This window comes from Thamnophis elegans, chromosome 2 (genome assembly GCF_009769535.1).
Source record: "Thamnophis elegans isolate rThaEle1 chromosome 2, rThaEle1.pri, whole genome shotgun sequence".
Taxonomy (NCBI): Eukaryota; Metazoa; Chordata; class Lepidosauria; order Squamata; family Colubridae; genus Thamnophis; species Thamnophis elegans.
Genome location: NC_045542.1, coordinates 129,718,961 through 129,740,063, shown reverse-complemented (window position 1 = coordinate 129,740,063; position 21,103 = coordinate 129,718,961). Strand labels below are relative to the sequence as shown.

At 36.8% G+C, this 21,103-nt stretch overlaps 1 protein-coding gene across 1 annotated transcript in view; it reads right to left on the bottom strand.

Moving 5' to 3' along the window:
- The window catches only part of LOC116524011 (contactin-3-like), a 109,168-nt gene that overhangs the window by 9,881 nt on the left and 78,184 nt on the right, over nt 1-21,103 (bottom strand). Inside the window, 10 exon segments of the mRNA XM_032239109.1 lie at nt 1,583-1,769; nt 2,925-3,040; nt 3,202-3,436; nt 5,005-5,075; nt 6,650-6,799; nt 6,892-7,038; nt 7,041-7,049; nt 9,138-9,255; nt 17,167-17,342; nt 19,202-19,329. Coding sequence (XP_032095000.1) covers nt 1,583-1,769; nt 2,925-3,040; nt 3,202-3,436; nt 5,005-5,075; nt 6,650-6,799; nt 6,892-7,038; nt 7,041-7,049; nt 9,138-9,255; nt 17,167-17,342; nt 19,202-19,329 — 1,337 coding nt within the window.

Sequence of the window (21,103 nt, the reverse complement as noted above, 5' to 3'; positions counted from 1 at the left end):
GCACAGTTTTCTGGTTTGTAGCTTGATGCCTTAACCACTACACTAAACTGGCTCTCTTATAGGATACTAGTAGACAGATGATAACTGAATCAAAGTTCAGACAAAGATGAAAAGTGAATACTGAAAATCTGTAAAATAAAAATATTAAATATCTGAGAAGATAGCCCCCACTTACAAAACTCTCTGCTATTATAAGGTTTGTTACTGAGAGTTCTTGTATAAATAAGCAGCTATATAAATTGCATTAATAAAATATTGTTAGATCAGGTCTCTGGACATTATCAAGTTGGAAGTCTACGGAATCCTCTGAAATATCTATAGAAAAATGCAAGCAACTCTCAAAAATGTTTGTGACAATAACAACACTGACAGAACTTTGCTAATCCAGTTTGATGTGTGTTGATCACAAAAAGGAACCAATACCTAGAAAGACTCATTGGGTATACTGACAATAAAAGAAGGAAGAAAAATAGAGAATTTTTTTTAATTTTCTATTTCTGTTTACAAAGCTGTTTAGAACTCCTGCTTGTAGTTACTCAAGAGCGAAAGAGGTTAAAGTGATTTTGAGACTTGGTAGAAATGGAAATTAACTTTTCTAAACTTGGGATAATGGAAGCTGAAATAACTTATGCTTATATATAGCCTTGACATATAGGTGTATAAAATTTTGTACAGGTAGTCCTTGAGTTACAACTGTAATGGAGCCTTCTTGCAAAGTTGTGACTGATGTAAAGTGGATCCTCACATGATTGGACCAGATAATCACAGTGCCCTGTTCCCCCGAAAATAAGACCTACGCGGATAATAAGCCCAATCGGGCTTTTGAGCATATGCACTAAAATAAGCCCTCCCCTGAGAGTAAGCCCTCCCCAAAATATTGCAATATAGCAGCAGCCATGAGGTAACCACGTTCGCCGCCTCCTGCACCTCAAAAATAATAAGACCTCCTCAAAATAAGGCCAAGCGCTTATTTCAGGGATCAAAAGAAAATAAGACCCTGTCTTATTTTCGGGAAAACATGGTACAGACATCTTTGTGGTGGTAATTAAGCCAATAATACGATCATTAAACCAGCACCAGGATTAAGTAAACTGCCGAGTGCCTGAAATGTAGTCCTATGACTCAAGGGGTAGGAGAAGGTAGCCGTCAGAACTTCAGAATCAGGTCAAAAGCATCTTTAAGGGAATCCATTTTAACTTTGAATAGTTGCTAAACAATAGGTTGCAAATTGAGGACTACTTGTACACAGATTCTTAATCAATGGAAGTTCAAAAGCATTTTTATAAAGAGGAAAATGAAATACGTTGTAGAACAGCCAGGCTTTAATGAACAAATGAAGCTCCAGAATTCATATAAAAAGGGCTTTCTAATTACCCTCAATATAATAGTAATGTTTCTAATACATTGACAATATTGGGGCAGGAATATATTGAAGTCTAATTGCTTTTCTGTATCTCACAATGCCTATAGTAGCATACACCACATTATATTTAAATTGTTATTTTCTTTCCAGAAGACAAAAGAGTAATTTTTAATTCACCGAGATAGCAAGTATGCTCTTAATGCTCCTCAAGATACCTACGTGGCTTTTTTGTGGTAGCATTGACAGTGGCACTGAAAGGACCTGCTCCTGCACTGTTGTATGCTCGAACAGCTGTATAATATACCAAGTTGCTCATCAAGCCTGTTATTTTCACTGTGGTCTCCTTTCCGGTGGCTCTTACTTTGTTTGAAGACTGTTCTTTCCCACCATTGTTCCAATATCTTACCTAAAGGGAATAAGTAACAGATTAATTTAAATCACACTGTTGATACCATTGTTTGCTCAGATCTACACTTTATCATAGGTAAAGATGAAGGTTCCCTTCACACTTATGTGCTAGTCGTTTCTGGCTCTAGGGGGCTGCTCATCTCTGTTTCAAAGCTGAAAAGTGAGCGCTGTCCAAAGACGTCTCCGTGGTCATGTGGCTGGCATGACTAAATGCTGAAGGTTCACGGAATACTGTTACCTTCACACCAAAATGATCCCTATTTTTCAACTTGCTGCTTTACATGCTTTCAAACTACTAGGTTGGCAGAAGTTGGGACAAGTAACGGGAGCTCACTCCATTACACGGTGCTAGGGATCTGAACCGCCGATCTGTCTGATTGACAAGCTCAGCATCTTAGCCACTGAGCCACTGTGTCCCCTACTTTATCATATGTTGCTTAATTAAAATAGCTGAAATGAAATGTTGTTTCCAGGTTGTCGTGGAAAAAAAACACCAGGGAGAAAAATACTCTATACACCTCTATGAAATTCTAAAGAGTTTTATTTTGATTTTTATTATATATTTAGTGAATAGACTTCTAATGCTGGATGGGTATACCATATTTTCTACTGTTATCTAGATAAAAACAGCAGAATCAAACTGTGTACCTGAGTATCAAATTCTGCACCTATTTTTGCAGTTAACTTCAAAAAAGGCGTTGCTTGTATTCAATTTTCCAAAACCAAAACCTTTGTGCACTTAAATGCAACCAGTTGTATATAAGATGCATTTTGATTGAAGATTGTGTGCTTGTCATGGGTGGAGATGGAGCAGTTACCAATCAAGCACGTATAGAAGTTGGTTGCCAATTAATTTTCATTCTCAGTGCAGTTTCTGTGATCTTGCTATAATTGATCTGGTGTAATGCCAGCAAAAAAGCTAAAACTCAAGTTGTGTATAAAATCTGTGAATATTTACATTTGGTTTTTATATTCCCCATAAGATCAGATTAATTTGCAGCTATGCCATGTGTTCATCTAGGTTCAGAAGCAGAAAGCTGCTTTTCCAACTTTGAAGAATCAGCCATTTAACTAAAGTGGGAATTAATTACTTGAAAGTGAAAAGCATCCCATCACAGTAAGGGTAAGAAGTACGACAAAAATTTGGTATTACCTCATAGCCTAATAATCTCCCACTGCTCATTTTCCAAGGAATGGGAATCCAGGTAACTTCAATTATGGAAGAAGAAAGACTATTTGCAGAAACACCAGAAGGAGCTGTTGTAGGCTCTGAATTAGGAAACAACGAATAAAGAATACCAATAAAAAAGGAGCAATCTAAGGTCACGATTTGCCAGTCAATTCAAATGCCTGCACTGAAATTAACAAAGCAAATTCTTCTTTTATTCATTTTCAGCTAAAACGCCTAATAAAATTATTCAGTAACTCACCCTCTTCAGCAGAATACACTGTGGCCACTGGACTAAACGGTCCCTCTCCTTTATTATTGTATACTCCAACCTTGACTTCATAGGGTGAAAATGGTAAGATGCTTTCATTCCTAAAGACATATCTTGGGGTGTCAGGTGATGTAACAACTGTCTGTATCCAGGTTGTAATCCCAAGAGGTCGGAAAGCAACTACATAACCAAATCCTTCACCATTCTGTAATTCTTCAGGAACTGGCTAAACACAGAGATGGCATGAAAATAAGATACTAAAATCATCTATTCATCATCCTTGTAGAAATGTAACCTTCCAATTTGACAATGATTTGAGATCTCATAAAACCTCTATCAATCATTTTAATAGCATAGCTTTCTGAATGTATAATTTTAGATTAGTAAAGGAAAAAAATGACCTCCACCATATGAAAATTTAGAATACACTGAACTTCTACTTGTAAGCTTACTTATTTGGCAGTAACTCCCAGGACATTTAGCGGCTCTTACTGCTAAGATAGTATATTAAATAAAGCTGAAAGACTGGCATCTAGGACCTTGAAGTCCATGGAATTTCATATAGATAGTTCTATGGGACTTACAGTATGTTTTCCAAGTTATTTTAGTTAAAGCTCTGAAGACGGCTCTGTTTGTTTTACAATGCCTTCAAATCTGTCAGATTTTTTAAACCAGTTCTTTTAATGACAAAAATATATCAAGTTAGTTAATAAAGTGCTTGATTTCAGGTTGACTGTTCACCTTGTCCTTTATTAAAACCTGAAATTAAATGTTCCATGCCTTTTCAATGAAGGTCAAAATGCAAGTACAAGATATACTGCATAAGCCTATCTAGTGATCATTGTCAACCAGTTATTAACCACCAGTAGTTAACTGGGTGCTATACAGAATATAATAGGCCTTTCTTTAACATAAAGTAGGAAGACGAAATACTAATATTAAACCAAATAGATATTTAATTACTGCTATGTAATAAATTCATATGTATTAAAAGGAAGATGAATAACATCTATTTCATTCCCAGAAAACCTGATAAAATAATAAAAATAATGTGAAATACCCAAGACACTGTTGGATATGAAAAGAAATTACATAACTGTAATTACAAATTATAAAAAAATGAAAAACGAGCGTAAGATGAAGGTTGTAACTAGTGAAATAAAACTGAAGCCTAAGTTCTATTGCCTAATGTTACCAGAGTAGCATTACAATAAGCTTTAACTGTAAAAAGGCTATGGAGTTATTCATATGGTAGAAAGGTGGAGCATAATTCAAAGTATGGGTATACGTATGAATGAGTTATTCAGTTTAATGGAGGGCATTCCCACATGAGGTTTTCTCATTACTCTAGAATAACCTCCAGTTGCTTATGCTATCTTTTGCTTTCAGGAGCTTTGTAAATGGAAAGATTATGGTTGGAGGTACCATTTTTCCTTCTTTCTCTTATTATGGTATTAGCAAAACAACTGTGTGTATGTTTGGGTAGCTGTCTATGGCCAGGGGCTAAGGAAAATGGACCCAGGATTCTCCAGTTGGTCCTCCTATACAAATATGGAAAACCATGGATAAAACTATGGAATGTTACATTAACTATGTAAATAAATGTATAAAAATTGTACCACAGTAAAATATCATTTTTTAAAAAAAAGAAACGGAATATGTACATAACAAGTCTAGGATATGATATGTATTTGTCAGTTACTCACATTCATAGTTAAATAGGTTAGTATGGATGGGTACCTGTTAGTTAATTATGAATTAGTGGGAAGGGGGAGGAGGAGGAGGACTACTTACATCCCATGTTATGACCAATTCAGACCTGCTGCCTCCACCTCCACTTACTTCAGATGGTGGTACTTCTGGAACTGTGAAGAAGAAAAGCAACATTATATGTTATCATATGATAATCTTGTTAAGGTCTGGGGTGAGGCAGCTGGACAATCATCTACTTCTGAACCTTTGAGCAATATTCAGTATCATAATGGTATTGTTTCTCTGCTTACAGGAGTTGGGGATTAAAAGCACTTTTTCTAGTATTTCCTTAGTGGCTCATTTTGATTAGTGGTTATATCAATGTAGTGGGGTTTAGTTCCTCTCTTTTATTTAACAGCTACATGAAGCAGCTGGGAAAAAAACACTCATGCATTGGGAGTACAGGTAGTCCTTGATATACGACCAGTCATTTAATGATCAAAATTATGATGGCCCTGGCCCTTATGCTTTACAGTTTGTAAAGAATTTCTGGCACTGCCAAAAGTTATGTCACAGAAACATCCCTTGAAATGCAGTCACATATATGCATTTCAAGCAATTTGGAATTCCCTTGTCTTTATGCCTGATTACAGTATTCTGTGGTCACGTGACTATGCAATTTGATGACTTTTTTGTCAGTTTCCAACAAGAAAACTACACATTTGGAAGAATGCACTTACATTTACAACTGTGGCATCCACTTAATAACCACAGATGTACTTAATGACTGATGCAAAAAATGTTGTAAATGTTGTTTACAAAATCAATGCTGGTTATGTGAGTATCTCGACTTATGATCGTAATGACATATCTGGTTCCAACTGAGGTTGTAAGTCAAGGACTACCTACATTATTATGCTAGCCTGAAAAGTAGAGAGAGAATATATGTACACACATATATGACAAAACAGACTGTGTAAGACAACAAGCAACACTGGCAGTGTTAATATAAAAAATTCTAAAGGAAATCTTATTCTTATGCAATAAATCTCTGTATAACACTTCTGTTCCATAATCACACAAATTTACTTTATTTCCTTACACTTTGAAAATTGTAAAATAGGTTTTTTAAAAACTATTGTGAGCTAAGCTATGATCTTGTATCTACATTAATTTTATTTTTCTAAACTTTATAAAAGAACTGCAATATAGAATATTTTTATTGTTCCCAGGTAGGTTTTTTTCTTTCCACTTTTAATATTCCAGAGCTAAACATCAAACAAGACTAATACTTAGTGACCTGTCTAGTAATCTCCCACCCTTGCTGACTGAAATTAGTTTCCCCTTACCTTGAGGGTTTAAGATACATTTGTTACACCTCATCTAAAGGTGTTCATTGGTGCCAAAAACAATGCATTAACTTTGCCAGCGAAAGCTATGCTAAAAAGATTCTCTTGTAGAAGGATTTTTTTAATTTAAAGAATAGTTGACTCTTGAGTTGACTGAATCTCAGTAGCATAGCAACACTACATTATTCAATCTTCTTTTTTGATTGTTTAAATGATATAATTGCATACACGTCAAATATTAATATTTGATAGATGCTGAATGACACATTATCCTCCCATCTCTTGAGCCAGGTCGGGCAGTGAGGTGGGAAAATATATTACAAGGGTTGCAAGCAATAAGACCCATTTTGCTAGGCTGAATTATCAAATAAAACAAGCAAACAAAGAGACCCACTAACCTGCCTCTTCAGTTCTTACTTTTTCTGAGGGTAAACTAGGTTCTCCACCTCCAATTTTGTTGCTGGCAACTACACGGAATTCGTATTCAACCCAAGGGTTTAAATCTACTGCAGTAGCCATGAATGTTCTCCCATCAATGACATCAGGAACTGTCATAAAACATTTTGGAAGAAATTATAAATTTCTCGTCTCCCCCCACAAAAAAAAGTTATAAAATTTCTAAGGATAGCTATAACTTTACCTGTTCTGGCTCTTTGCCAACCCACTGAAAATGGTGTTCTGGCTTGAACAGTGTAGCCAGTGATTGGACTGTGATTATCTAAGCCTTCATACCAAGAAATCTGAGCTGCTGTGGCTGTTATTTCATCCACTTTTACATGCTCTGGAGTCCAGGTGAACCTAATGCAATAAGATAGCACATTTTAAAGTAGGTTGTGATCTTGCAAGTTAAAAATCATTACCACATAATACCAAATGATTTTTATTTTTCCATCACGGTAAATAAGAATAATCAATATAGAAAGTAAAAAAGAGATAGTTATACGTTCAACCAAACCGTTGATCTGTTATTTTAGTAATAAAAGGAAGCTGTAAAATAGGAATTCAATAAAAGGACAATAGATTCTCTACCTTTAAATTGTGCCTTTTAATTTAGTCTTTAATATCCTGTCCTGAATCTGTCAATGTTTTGGGTCTGACAAGTTGCTATCTAAAGCAGTTTTGCTGTGAAGCTTAACACAATATCAGCACCATGGACAGCAATACAGCACTAGGGATTTGACTTTTCTTCTAAGAGAGGAGCGTCTTTGGGAGAAAGCAGAGCAAATTAAAGCCCCACTAAAACAATAATTTTCTATTGTTGGAAAGTTCATATTTAACACATTCTCCAACTCATGTTCTTCTTAGTATATAATATATATATATATATATATATATATATGGCTCTTTCTGTGTGTGTGTGTGTGTGTGTGTGTGTGTGTGTTCCAGCATAACTCTGGAATGCCTTGAGCAATTTCAACCAACTTGGTACACAGATGACTTACTCTCTGGAAACAAATACTGTGGGGGTAAGACACCCATAACATCCCTTGCAGTGTGTGTTCTGTTACAATACAGCATGCTGTGCCTTAAAATGGATTCTATTGTACAGCACAGTAGAGTTGCCATGGAAATGACTTCACAGTACTCCACAAAGGGGCTCTCTGTGGTAAGGGGGGAATCCAACATTAAAAATTATGTTTGGTTTGGATATTTCCCCCCTATAAATAAATACCCAGGCAACACGGGGTTATCAGCACTATAAATAGGGAGAGATCAGCTTTATATTTGTATTTTGAAACTTTTAAAAATATTTTATTGTCTATACTGGAAAACAGACTACAAATTATTGTAATGATAATTCCATTATCAGCCTAAGGTTGGGAATGGAGCCTATATTATCAAATACTGCTTGATTCTGAACACTCATGTTTAAATAAGAAAGCTTGCAAAATTAATTCACACATGCAGGCAGTTTGATGGGGAAAATACTATTCTTACCTAAACACAAAGCACTGTGTCTGTAAGAAAGCAAGGCACATCAAATGTGAAGATGACTGGCTTTTCATACAGGTCATTTCTGAAGATGCCCAATAGTTTTATAAAGCAATAGTCACTTCAATTATCACAAATGCTCTTATGGTTTGGGGAAATTATATTAGAAATGTAAGCAGTACCAAGTCATACAAAATAATGTTGAATGTAAAATATATGTGGTAACCAATAATGGATTTGCACTAGTATAAAATGCTAATGTGCCAGCTGGAAAGCATCCTATTCACCAATCTTGTATTTAATTGTAATTTCCCTATCTATCAAATAATGCCTGTAAGTATTTTTATGTAGCTGGGAACAGTGGAATGAATATGGATTGTGACCACTAGTTCAAGGCAAATTTTTAATAGCAAGACTTCAGTCCTACAGAACCAATAAGTGCTGCTTTATCTGTAGAAAGACATTTAAAATATATAAGTACCTATAACTAAATTAATTTTTTTAGAATTCATTAATGTATTTAATTCACTATTAAGGAGAACTTGTCAGAGAAGCAGTTTGGGCTAATGGTTAAGGCCAGGTTAGAAAGCAGGAGTGAGTTCAAGTCCTGCCTCAGGCATGAAAACCAGATGGGTGACTTTGGGCTAGTTACGTTCTATTAGTTCAGCTCACTCACAGGGTTGTTGTTGTTGGGGGGAGGGGGGAAGGAGAGGAAGAAGTGCTGGATATATTCGCCTGGAGTTACTTGTAAAAATAATAAAGGCAGGACAGAAATAATAAATAAACTGGCATTTCCACTAAAACAAATTGTAATCGCTTGCCTTCATTCACACAAATACATACAAAGTGGTACACGTTTGTAAAATATACTGTGATTAAGAGAGACTCATTCTCATGCTCTACTTGAAGAAATGAGATATATACCTCCAAATGGTATTCCTTAAAAAAAGATACCTCGTACTATAAGATCTGCTGCAGATGATACACTATCCACTTCAGTCTTCACTGTACACACATATTTTCCACTGTGTTTCAGCTGAATATTCCTAATCATTAAGTCTCCAGATGCACTCTGTTGGGAGGAATAAAAAATGGTTTACAATTAGCTTCTATTGCAATATAATTGATCAGTTGCAAAACATTTTTTTCTCAGCTAGAGAGTGGAGTAGAAAGCTGAGAACTGAAGCGGAAAGTAATACAGTGATAAGCAGTATGACAATGTAGTACTTCTGATTTTAAAGGTTAAAAAAGTTGTTTCGTATCTTTTCCTAAAATCTGTACTATTTTTTAAAGGGGAAAATTGGAGAAACTGCAGCACAGTCATACTTGCACCTTAGATTGAGAAAGCTCATTTCAACAGTTTTAGAGAATCACCAGCTGGCTTTGCGTGGAAAGAAATACTCAGCTCCAAATGCTCCAAAACAAGATACCAAAGATAATTTGAAGCTTCTGTTTCTAATGAGAGAAAAGATGGAAGAGATACCTTAGGAAGCTCCTGTGGATATTCTGGGAACTTTCAATTGAATTAAGAACAAAAGGGGATGTGTATAGGGAATGGAAGACAGGTATAATCAACAAGGTATTATACCAGCAAAATGACTAACATCTGCAGAAAGAAGACTAAAGCACTGAAGCTAAAACCAATCAAAAAATGTTTCCTCACTCTATCAGTAATAAAAGAAAGAAAGAAAGGGGAAAGGATATATCCAATTCTAAAAAGCAAACAAACAAACAAAAAAAAACATAGGGGGACAGTCATGGAGAGGAATGCAAGTACTTTCAATTCCTATTTTGCTTTGAGGGAACTGCATCACAGCAGAATAACTAACAAAAATAGAAGCCAGCCAAAATAAGTAAAAAGATGCTAACTACATGAATTCCATTTTTATTTTCTATCTCTAACTACCATTCATACTTTATTTTGGCATGATCTATGAAGTCTGTATAAGATTTTATTCTAGGTTCTCACCACACCTATGTTTAGCTGTTTTACATTTTTTAAGGATGTGTAAGGCTTTCATCCTGTCTTTATCTGGATCCCATGACAGGTTGTTTCAAAAGTGACTTTTTTCTTTCTTTCAAATTTTAGGATTTTTTTTCTTACCCTAAAAAACCCCCAATATCTCTCATTTCTTCCCATTGTTTCTCAGGTCCAGTGACGTGCGGTGAGGTTTATGGATGGTGAGGCACTGACATACTGGTGGGTTTCAAATTTTTTTAAACTTGTGGACTTCAACTCCCAGAATTCCACAACCAGGCATGCTCAGTTCCAATTTAAAGCAACAGCATTTGTTTTTCTCCTTTGCAAAACAAGTTTCCTTCTTTCTTTTTCTTCTCCCTTCCCCTCTCTCCTCTCTCCTCCCTCTCTCAAACACACACACAGAAGTTGGTTTGGACTATGTCTCCTACCCCCTTCCCTCACTCACAAACACAAACACAACACACACACACACACACACACACACAAGGTGGATTGGAGGGAGAGCACCAGCGAGGAGACCACAGGAGGAGGGGAAGCCAGTCAAAGAGCCATACTGGTGGAGCACACATACTTTTCCCCAGCCCCGGAAGGATCCAGCTCAGCTTCACTGATTACAAGTTTGAAAAGGCAACGTGGCTCTGCCTGCAATCAAACTACACTTGGGGAGGGAGAACACAAGCGAGCCAGGGTTCTTCCCTCCAGCCTTTGCCCAAAGCCCCACACCAGGAGGATGAAGTTTGAATTCCTCCACCTCCCTCCAACCCACATGTACCTTTTCCAGCTGTTTCAGAGAAGATTTCAACTCTGCTCTTGCCTAGGGTCCTCTGAAGAAGCCCCGCCCAAATGAGCGCCCTCTACTGTGAGGCAGGAGAACGGCATGCCTCACCTATGTCAGGAATTTTTAGGCTTTTAACCCTTGCTTAACTCTGCTCGAGTAATCATAAAACTCCTAAAGTCAGACTAGATGAGGCACACTGTTCTCCAGCCTCATAGTAGAGGGCGCTTTTTAGAGGCTTTTTTAAACAGTTAAGCAAAGTCATCCATGGTGAGGCAGCAACTAGCTCAGCCTGACCTCAGCTCTCGCCTTTTTCCTTTTACATTTTTTTTTTCATTTTCATCATGGGAGTGGTGAGGCTGTGCCTTCCCTGCCTCCCCTGACTGCACGTCACTGCTCAGGTCTCTTTCATACAAAGTTAAATGTACTAAATCTATTCCTTCCTATGATCTTATGATTAAATTGTATATCATAGAATCGCAGAATCATAGATCTGAGGAAACTTGGAGATCTTCTAATCCAACTCCTGCTCAAGGCAGGAGTCCTTATACCAGTGATGGATAACCTTTTTGTCATGACATGCCAAAAGCTCCGCTCCCCTGCCTATGTGCACATGACCCTCAGCGCTCCTGGCGCGCATGTGCGTGCCACACCCCTGCACCATTTTGGGCCTAGTAGTCCTCCCTGCAGCCTCCTGGGACCAAAAACAGGCTGCAGAGGATGCGCTCCCATGCATGTATGCACATCTCCTGCATTAACCACACCCCCACACATGCACAGCAGAGACCCAAAAATCAGCTGGCCAGGAGGCGGCACATACGCATGCGCGATATACGTGAGGTGGGCTGACGGCTCAAGTGCCCGTAGAGGGCTCATGCCACGCATGCCATAGGTTCGCCATCACGGCTTTATACACATCCTTCATAAATGGTTGTCTAATATCAACCTCCAATGATGGAATAGCCATAATGTCAGGAAACAAGCTGTTCCACTGACTAATTGTTCTTACTGGCAGAGAATTGCTCCTTATTTCCAGGTTGGAGATCTCCTGGAAATGTGGTACTCCAGAGTGTTATACTCCCCTGTCTTTATATTTCTATGATTGAAATTGTCCTATAATTTGAAATTCATCTTTCTCCAACTTTTTATTGTAATAAGCAATTAGCAGTGAGCCGGTGGATGTGTTACACTTCTAGATTACCTCCTGCAATCTGTCACAGAATTATTCAGCCTTTAACCACTACATCTATAATCATAGCATACAATTGTACAACACTTCTAAATGAATTAGCCACCAATTTTAGAAATATGATTCTGTTACTTATGAACTATGGAGAAAAACTTACTTAGCAATGTCAATTTTATGACTGCTATTCCATACCTTAACAAGATCTCATATCCTTTATAGTAACCATCCGATTTAATGCATCCCATTCCTATTCATTTCATTTCTGCTTTGTCAGCTTCAGTTTCTCCCTCAGTCTACCCTTCCCTTCCCATTTCAATATTGGCCATTATTGACTGTAATACCTTCTGACCTGAGAACCAACATTTGGCATTCAAACTTGTTTACCTGTTTCAGCTATCTCCATAATTTGTTTTCTTGAAAACAATTCTAAAATGGTTTCCCACTGCCTTCTTTTGAGAATCCCACTGCAGATAACATTTTATTTCAGTTCTCTTCTGACCTTATCAGCAAAGTGACTAACCATAAACCCACCTTTATTGCTCTAAGGATCATTAAAGCTATTGATCAATCTGTCAAAGGTCTAAGGAGAAAAAGATACTCCAGCATCTATGATTTGCCTTGAGGAAATTTAGCTCCTAGTTAACGAAAATAGATTCAGTTATGAGGAAATGACTCCTTTTCAGCTCAGGAAATGCTTCTTCATTTATTTTCAAAAAAAAAAATTGATCTGCCACCTGATTATGTTATTATTATTGTTATGATAATTGACTATTCTCATAAAAGAGTCCAAATGTCCCCTAAGAGCTTTAATTTTATTAGAAGTTTCTGGTACGTTTCTCATTCATGTTAGGGCTCTGCATTTTAGTGCCTAAGATTAATTTAAACTGGAGATCCCAGGAAATGAATTTAGGACTTTCTGCAAAGAGAAAATAGGGTTCATCACTATCATAGTTCCAGGACTTAATCTTGAATATCTACAGTAGTATCATTTGGCATTAAACTATTGAGTTTTAAACCAAAATTAACGTTAGCATTATTAAGGTTGTTATATCTACATATTTTAAAAGTAGAAATTATCTGATCACATTTTAATCCCTTGTTGATTAATATATTAATTTTCATAATTCAAGGTATACTCTGGGAAAGCAATTCATGTTATCTTGATGAACAGCAATTAATTAAAAAAATGGTCTTAATCTCAAGTGAGAATCATAACTAAAATAACAACAATTGCCTCTACTTTTTTTCTGATTTTCATGCCAAGTATTGAGGTACTTCATGCTACCACATAGTCCCTTACTTTTAAAACAAGAAAGAGAGCTTTGATTGGAATATAGAATAAAACTGCTCTGCTACAGAATTGTTGCAAGAAACATAACTGTAACCTGAAAGGAAATGGTATTGTCTGGCAGTATTGCCTCAAGCAATTAACATCTAAAATGCAATTATATTTATTATGTATTTTGTTAGTAACTTTTGGAATAAATCAAATTTTGCTTTTTGAAAATGGAGATTATTGGAGAAAATAAATTGTACACTCAAATTGTAACACAGATATAGGTAATATTGAACTAGACAAATTCAAATTAGGAATGATTGTTAAATAAATGGTAATAAGTTGAGGACTGTCTGTGTTTTCAAACCGTGGCTTGTGTACTAGGGATTTATATAAGTGATACCACTTTCCTCATTTCATAATGTCCATGAAAATGTTCTCTCAGATTGTTTGAATTATTGACTTCATTTAAAAAAGTGTTTTCCAGTTTGCAATCATATTTCATGTTCTGTTTTATTTTTAAAGGGGACACTAGGATTAATCTTATTTTCTTATGTGCAGTTTAATTTACTTCATATATTCATACTGTTTATCACCAGGAAATATACATTCAGTTTGAATGTTTTAAACCTTAAATTATATCTTCAATATAAAATATCTTCAGCCAAACTGTTGACTTTGCATTTGTTTCTTAACTGAATGGATATGATTGGCTATTCCTTTATGGAAGCGAAGCAAATAATAAATAAATGAAGATTACATTCTTTTTTATTATATAAAAAATTGAGGTGTTTGGAATCAAAGCATATAGATTCTCACATTAAATAAGAAATGGCAATATAAAAAAATCCTCAAAACAGAAAATACAGTGTGTATGTGTGTAAACATGGGCTGTATATCTCCCATATTTAGTATCTCTTTCAGTGACCTATTCAGTAAAATTAATCTTGTTCTAAATATTCAAAATATGAACTAAGTAGTGGGACTGTCAAAGAGAATAATTTTTAAAGGCCTGAGTATTTTTGATGCAAATAGAAAAATCCATACATGTATAAATCCATACCATATACTCTGTGTGTGTGTGTATACACAGGGGTTGTGACACTACACATACACATATACATACATACATACACACAAACACGCAGGCATACATACATACATATATTCTGACCCCCTCCTCCGTCCAGTAACAAATGCCGAGACAAGCTTAGCTGGAATGCCACAACTTTATTAGCAGGATTATAAATCTTGGTGGCTGAAAGCCCAAACACGAAGGAACAGATAAAGAACCTTGGCCGCACAGCAACCCAGACTGCAACAGATACAGATAACAGCTTCTCCAGCGTTGATAATTAAGTTGAATCCTGCAACTAGCTTCCTCACAAAGTCCCTCCTTATATACTGTCTTGGGAGGAGCCTAATTGCAACCACTGAGTCAAATTATCTTCTGTATCTGCGTAGTTGTTCTCTACGTCTATCTGCCCGCCGTTGCTGGGCGTCCAGGACCAACTCCCTTGTCTCCTCCCCACTGCTCCAAGGCCTGACATCAGGAGCACATTCCCTTTGGCTTTCACCACTGCTCCATGCCTCAGGCGCCTCCTGGTGGCCAACCAGCCTCTCTGATCCCTGCTTGGAGTTGGCTCAGTGGCTAAGCTTGTCGATCAGAAAGGTGAGCAGTTCGGCGGTTCAAATCTCTAGCACTGTGTAACGAGTGAGCTACCATTACTTGTCCCTAGAGTCAGGAACGACTACCGTTTTTCCCCAAAAATAAGACAGGGTCTTATTTTCTTTCTACCTCCAAAATAAGTGCTTGGCCTTATTTTTTTTGGGGGGGGTCATTATTTTGAGGTGCAGGAGGCAGTGAGGGTGATCACCTCATGGCTGCTGCTGTGTTGCAATATTTTCAGGGAGGGCTTATTTTTTGAGGAGGGCTTATTTTAGCACATGTGCTCAAAAGCCCGATTGGGCTTATTACCCGGGGAGGTCTTATTTTCAGGGAAACAGGGTAGCACATATGTGCAAGGGGAACCTTTACCTTTATCTATAGTACTGGTGGTTCTTGACATATGACAAGGATCAGAAAACTTGTTGTTAAATGCTGTGATTGTGAAGTGAGGTACCACATGATACCTTACATTTGATTTTGTAATCTATTTTAACACCATGGTTATTAAATCATCTGCAATCATTAAGCAAGATATCAAATCACCACAACCTGCTATCTCCCCCCGTTTCACCACTGACTTTCCTTGGGGAGTTGGGAAGAGCATAACTGGTGATCACGTGTCTGCAGAATGCTGCAACCATTGTAAATGCAACCTGGTTGAACACATCACTGTAGAGATGATGAGACGGTTGTTAACTGTGAGGATTAGTCACACGCCAATTTTTTTCAGCACTGTTTGTAACTTTGAATGGTCAGTAAGCAAGGACTACCCATACTAATAATTCACCATATCGCTAAAATCAGTGCAATTCATGTATATCAATCTTGAATGCTATGAAAACAGAGAAAGAAAGCTCTGAAACTGTCAATGTTTTATGCAGTTTTGGCAGCAGAAATGATTTTATTCAGTTTCAGCTGGCAAAATTAGATCTCTGCTATTGTGGGTAGTTTACAGTGACAGGAAGAGCAGGTTGGTGACCCATAGAACACAAATTGTCAACAGGCTGGGTGGAATTAAATAAGCAACAGCATTATACTACTGATATCTGCACAATTTCAGCTGATATCAGTCTTTCTCAAATCATAATTGCAATGTTAATAATTCAGGGAATATTGGTAGTTACCTAACATAATCTGAATTTATACTGTTACACCGTATGGAAATTAGTCAATGGTTTGTAATCCATCATTTCTAAGACTTTTACCATCCAAAATCTAAACAAACAATAATAATAGTAATACTTAAAAGCAAACTTTGAAAACCCACAAGGCAATTTTAAAAACTTCATGGAAATAAAAAGTACTTTAAGTTGAAACAAAGGAACAAGAGGCGATAGCTAAAAAACTATTAGAATTATGGAAATATAAAATGTTTGCCTATTTGAAAATGGAACATCATTGGTAATGTGCACAGCTCTCCTGAAAGTTATTTGGGGCTGTAACCAAAATGTAACCATATTGAGCAAAATTTCAAGAACGCCTATCAAGCTATCCAGAATAGAAGATATAACCATTTGTTTAGTGACTGTTCAAAGGCACTGAAAAAGTGACATGACCATTTTTCACACGTATGCCTCTTGCAGTATCTCTGTGGTCATGTGATTAAAATTTGAATACTTGGCAATTGGTTTATATGCCTAATAGTTGCAGTGTCCTGGGGTCATGTGATTACCTTTTGTAATTTTGGGCTCAAATGTTGTGATAAGTGAAGGACTGCCTGTATAAAATAAGTTCCATGCTATCATAATTTATTTAACCACAAAACTATAGTCTTAATGCTAGTTATAGGAGCAATGGTGGCTAACAGGCAAATTCTGTTCACAGTCTAGAGTTCAATCCTGATGGGCTCTAGATTGACTCAGACTTCCAACCTTCCAAAGTAGGTAAAATGAATATCCAAATTGTTGGGAGCAATATGCTAATTCTGTAAACTGTTTAGAGGGGGTATACATATAAGTTTAAGTGCTATTTCTACTCCTATAGACAACAGAATACAATTTAAAGAGGAATTTAATTGGGTTGCTTTTGTTTTGTTTTTTCACGATTCTAGGTCTAATAATAAAGTAAATTTACACAATTACATTATAACTTACCCCACCTACTCTCTCAAAATGGGATGCATCTTTTCTGAAGTCAGTCAATGCACTGTTAAAATACCATGTGAAACTTATATCCAGGAGTGGGTCATGCTGAACTTGGCAGGGTAAAATTATACTTTCTCCTACAGTCACGTCCATATTTGATGGTGCCAATGTTATCCGGGTTGGATCTGCAACGAACATAAAGAGTCAGTTCTAGCTTCTTGTGCTACATTCCTTGTGTTACATTCATGATGCTTTTTAAATCAATGTTCTATTCCATTAAAAATACACTGAAGAAACTGTGTCAACTCAAAGCTATCTATTTTCCAAACTCAATCTATAGTCCAGAAATATGAACAAGAAAAATAAATTAATAAAGTTGTAATCATGCTATATTTGCAAAAACTGAACTTAAAATTTTTCAGATTTGTTTTTAAAAAATAAACCAGATAGAGTTTGATAACTTCTGTCCAGTAATCCTTTAGAGAAACATGTAGAAAGATTCAGTAGGTTTTTTTGTATGTATGCTATTGGGTGGTTGGTTTCGTGTTACATAACACTGTTATTGAAGCAATCATACTTTGTAAACATGTGCTTTTTGGTTACCACAAAGTGTGAACACCAGTATGGCTTAACTCAGAAATGCTTAACCCGATAGACAGATCCAAGCCTCATCAGTTTTCCTACAATATGATAAATATTACAATATGATGGCATTTGTTTGCCACTTGGATCCATATGATGTAAGGAGAAGATAATATTCTTCCTCCTGTTTGTAATTTTTTTTAGGGAGGAAGGTTAATATGAGGTGTAAGAAGCAAAAATGAAACTAGTTTGTGTTGTCCCTCAAATTCCATGGGGAAAATGGTCAAACAATAGTGAGCTGACAATAATTTTATTGTGTAAAAATTGTTCCTGGCCCCTCTAGGCCTGCTACAGGCATCACAAAAGGATGCTGATAGTGCACGAAATTTGCAACCTGCAGGTTGCCCATTAATGTAGAAGAGAACTAAAACAACTCTAAGTTATTTTGGATTTTTTTTAAAAAATCATTATTGATCTATTATTTTAATATACAAATTAAATAAACTGGCTTTTCAAAAAGATGACCCAAGTTACAGGTATTTCTTCCCGAGGTACTTATAATGAGGAACATCGATTCAAAATGGTGGGTACAATTGGGAAATCAATTTTCTACATACAAAGTATTATATATCAGAAGTCCCCAAACCCTGGAACCTAGCCCACTACCAGCACTTGAGCCATTTGGAACCAGGCCACGGAAGTGGGGAGCAAGCTCGCACATACATCCCCCCTTGTGTGAGATATGCGTGCATGTTTGTCGTCGCTCGTGTGGAACCATCCCCTCACACCCACGCTGCTGGTTCACTAAGCGGGAAAGGTTGGGGAAGTCTACTATACATTTTTTTTTAAAGTTGGGGCTTTGTGTGTCTGTGTCCACCATTTTGACATTGTTGTAGCAGGTTTCCTCTTTTATTTGTAGACAAATTTATATTTCATTTTCTTCAGTAAACTGAAAAGGTTCTGTGAATGATTTTCCTTGCTCCCTCTTGCTGCACTGTATTTTCTAATTGTGTACAACATCTTTTCTTTGCCAAAACTGCTATATTATTGACTACCATTCTCTGTTGACTGATAGATCAAGAAAATCCTGTCTTTTGAACCTTTACTGGAACATTCCATGGCTATAAATAAAAGATCATTCCCTGTTTTTTTCCATTTCATTTCTTCAGATTTGGGAGGGGAGATCCATGACTACCTCTCAGAATATTAACATTTGATGGCATATCTTAACCTCTCATGCTTTTCTGCTTTTAATAGATATTTCCAGAGGCTTAATGGCTATTCTATGCAGTTCTGAACCTTTGAAAAATTGTATAGTGTGGCATTCATAGCAATTTAGAAAGATCTCAAATTACGTATTTCATTTGAATTATAAGATGAAAATTCAAAATCAAAATATCTCTTTCACACATTACTCAATTCATATAATTTTCAAGTAAAACCCTATTAGCCATCTAATTACCTGTTACTAATAAAGTAGCTGAGCTACTAGCTTTTCCAAACTTGTTTTCTGCCAGGCAGGTATAACTTCCAGCATCTGATTTACTCACATTAGCTATTTGGAAGCTTCCATCTTTTAAGAATGATATTCTAAAAATAAAAGATGTAGAAAAAATAATGTTATATGTTGGGAGATGAGTGTGTGTCTATAACTTAGAGTTTAAACAATTAAAATATTTATGAATAGTTCTAACAATTCTAATATGTCTCTGTATCTTAGATGACAGAGTATGTTCCATACTATATTCATTACATAATATATTTGCTTGGGAAGTTCTCTCTAAATTTCCACACTTCAGTGTGAATGAAATCAGACCTTCTGAAAATATGCAACTACTTATTGTATTATGGGGGATGCCCTTTCCAGAAAGCAATATGGAATGGAAGATTATAGCTTCCCCAACATGATTAGAATGTATCTTTTTCCTCCAAAGAAACCAATAAGATGTGGATTTATTTTTTCATTTTCAATTTTTGTCAAGCTATGAGAAGGGCAAAAGGCAGGTTTGGAGTGTTTTAACAAGGACTGTCTACGGTACTGTGCAGCTGAAATTAACTTAAACAGAAACAGATTCATACAAGACTCAAAGTAGCTTTCCCAAAGTAGTTGCAGCTGCACTGTGCCTCCAAGGAGCAGAACCAGAGTATGGAGTATTGGAGTATCAAACCTAATCCGAATATGTAACTATCCTTCCCATATTTTACAAGCTGTTCCTTTGACCTTTGCAAGCACTACTAAGAATGAGACCGCATAAGCATTATTAAAAATATGAAAGCAGGAATTGTCTGAAGAATAAAGGCTGCACTTCTCATGCGCTGTGGTCCTCTTTCCATGACAGAAGAATAGCTCAACCAGCCTGCTACTTCCCCATTCATATCTTATGATGATGATTCATACGAAAGCAACATACCAAAAGTAATTGAAAAATATCATTAGTACATTCTGCAATCATGTTACATTTTTACAACTTTAGAATTAGAAAGTTCTTCAAACTTTATTTGGTCTCTGCTGGCTCATTAATAGACTGTTCTTCATTGTATAATCACAGCTTCTAGTTTAAAAAGGCAAGTTAAATAAGGGATATATGCATCAGGTGGGTTTTTTTTTTACTCTTTCAGCTATCATCAAAAGCCATGCTGATTATTTTTGAAAATTAAATTCTGCTCCGGAGGAAATGTTATAGTATAAATTTCACTTATTCTGGAGCAGCTTCAGAAATTGAGAATTCCTGGTTTTTTTTACTTTTGGATCTTCCCCTTACCTGCAAAACCCAAAGCACCCTAGTTCTCCCCATTGAATGATGACTGACTTGTTACTTCCTCAGCTTACTTTCCTTTCTTTTTCCTCACTGAAAAACTGAAATGTGTCAAGGTGAAAACTGAGGTAGAGAGAGCACTCTGCCAGCTATTTTCTGCTCTAGTACTCTCTTAGTGATTGGCTGGAGCAGGGATGTGAAACTCAATTTCATTGAAGGCTGCATCAGGGTTGTGTTTGACCTTGGGGTCGAGGTGGATGTGGCCAGCTTGACATCACTTGTGTTGGGGGGAGGGGTGCCTGTAGTGGCCTGAGTGCTCTGCCAGTGAAAACGGGCTCCCAAGCTCCATTTTCTGCCCTGACGGCCTCCAGCAACCTTCTGCCAGCAAAACAGGAGCTTGGGAACACACACCCCCGAGCTCCATTTTCGCTGACAGAGGGCTGCAAGAAGCTGTCACAGCTGAAAACAGCCTGAGAGGGCCGCATATGGCCCTCCTGAACTCTGTTTTCACTGGCAGAGGTACAGTGCAACAGTAATTTGCTGTTTCCAGGGCAGGCCCCGGTCCAGATCTAAGCACCCCATAAACCGGATCCTTGAGTTTGACACCA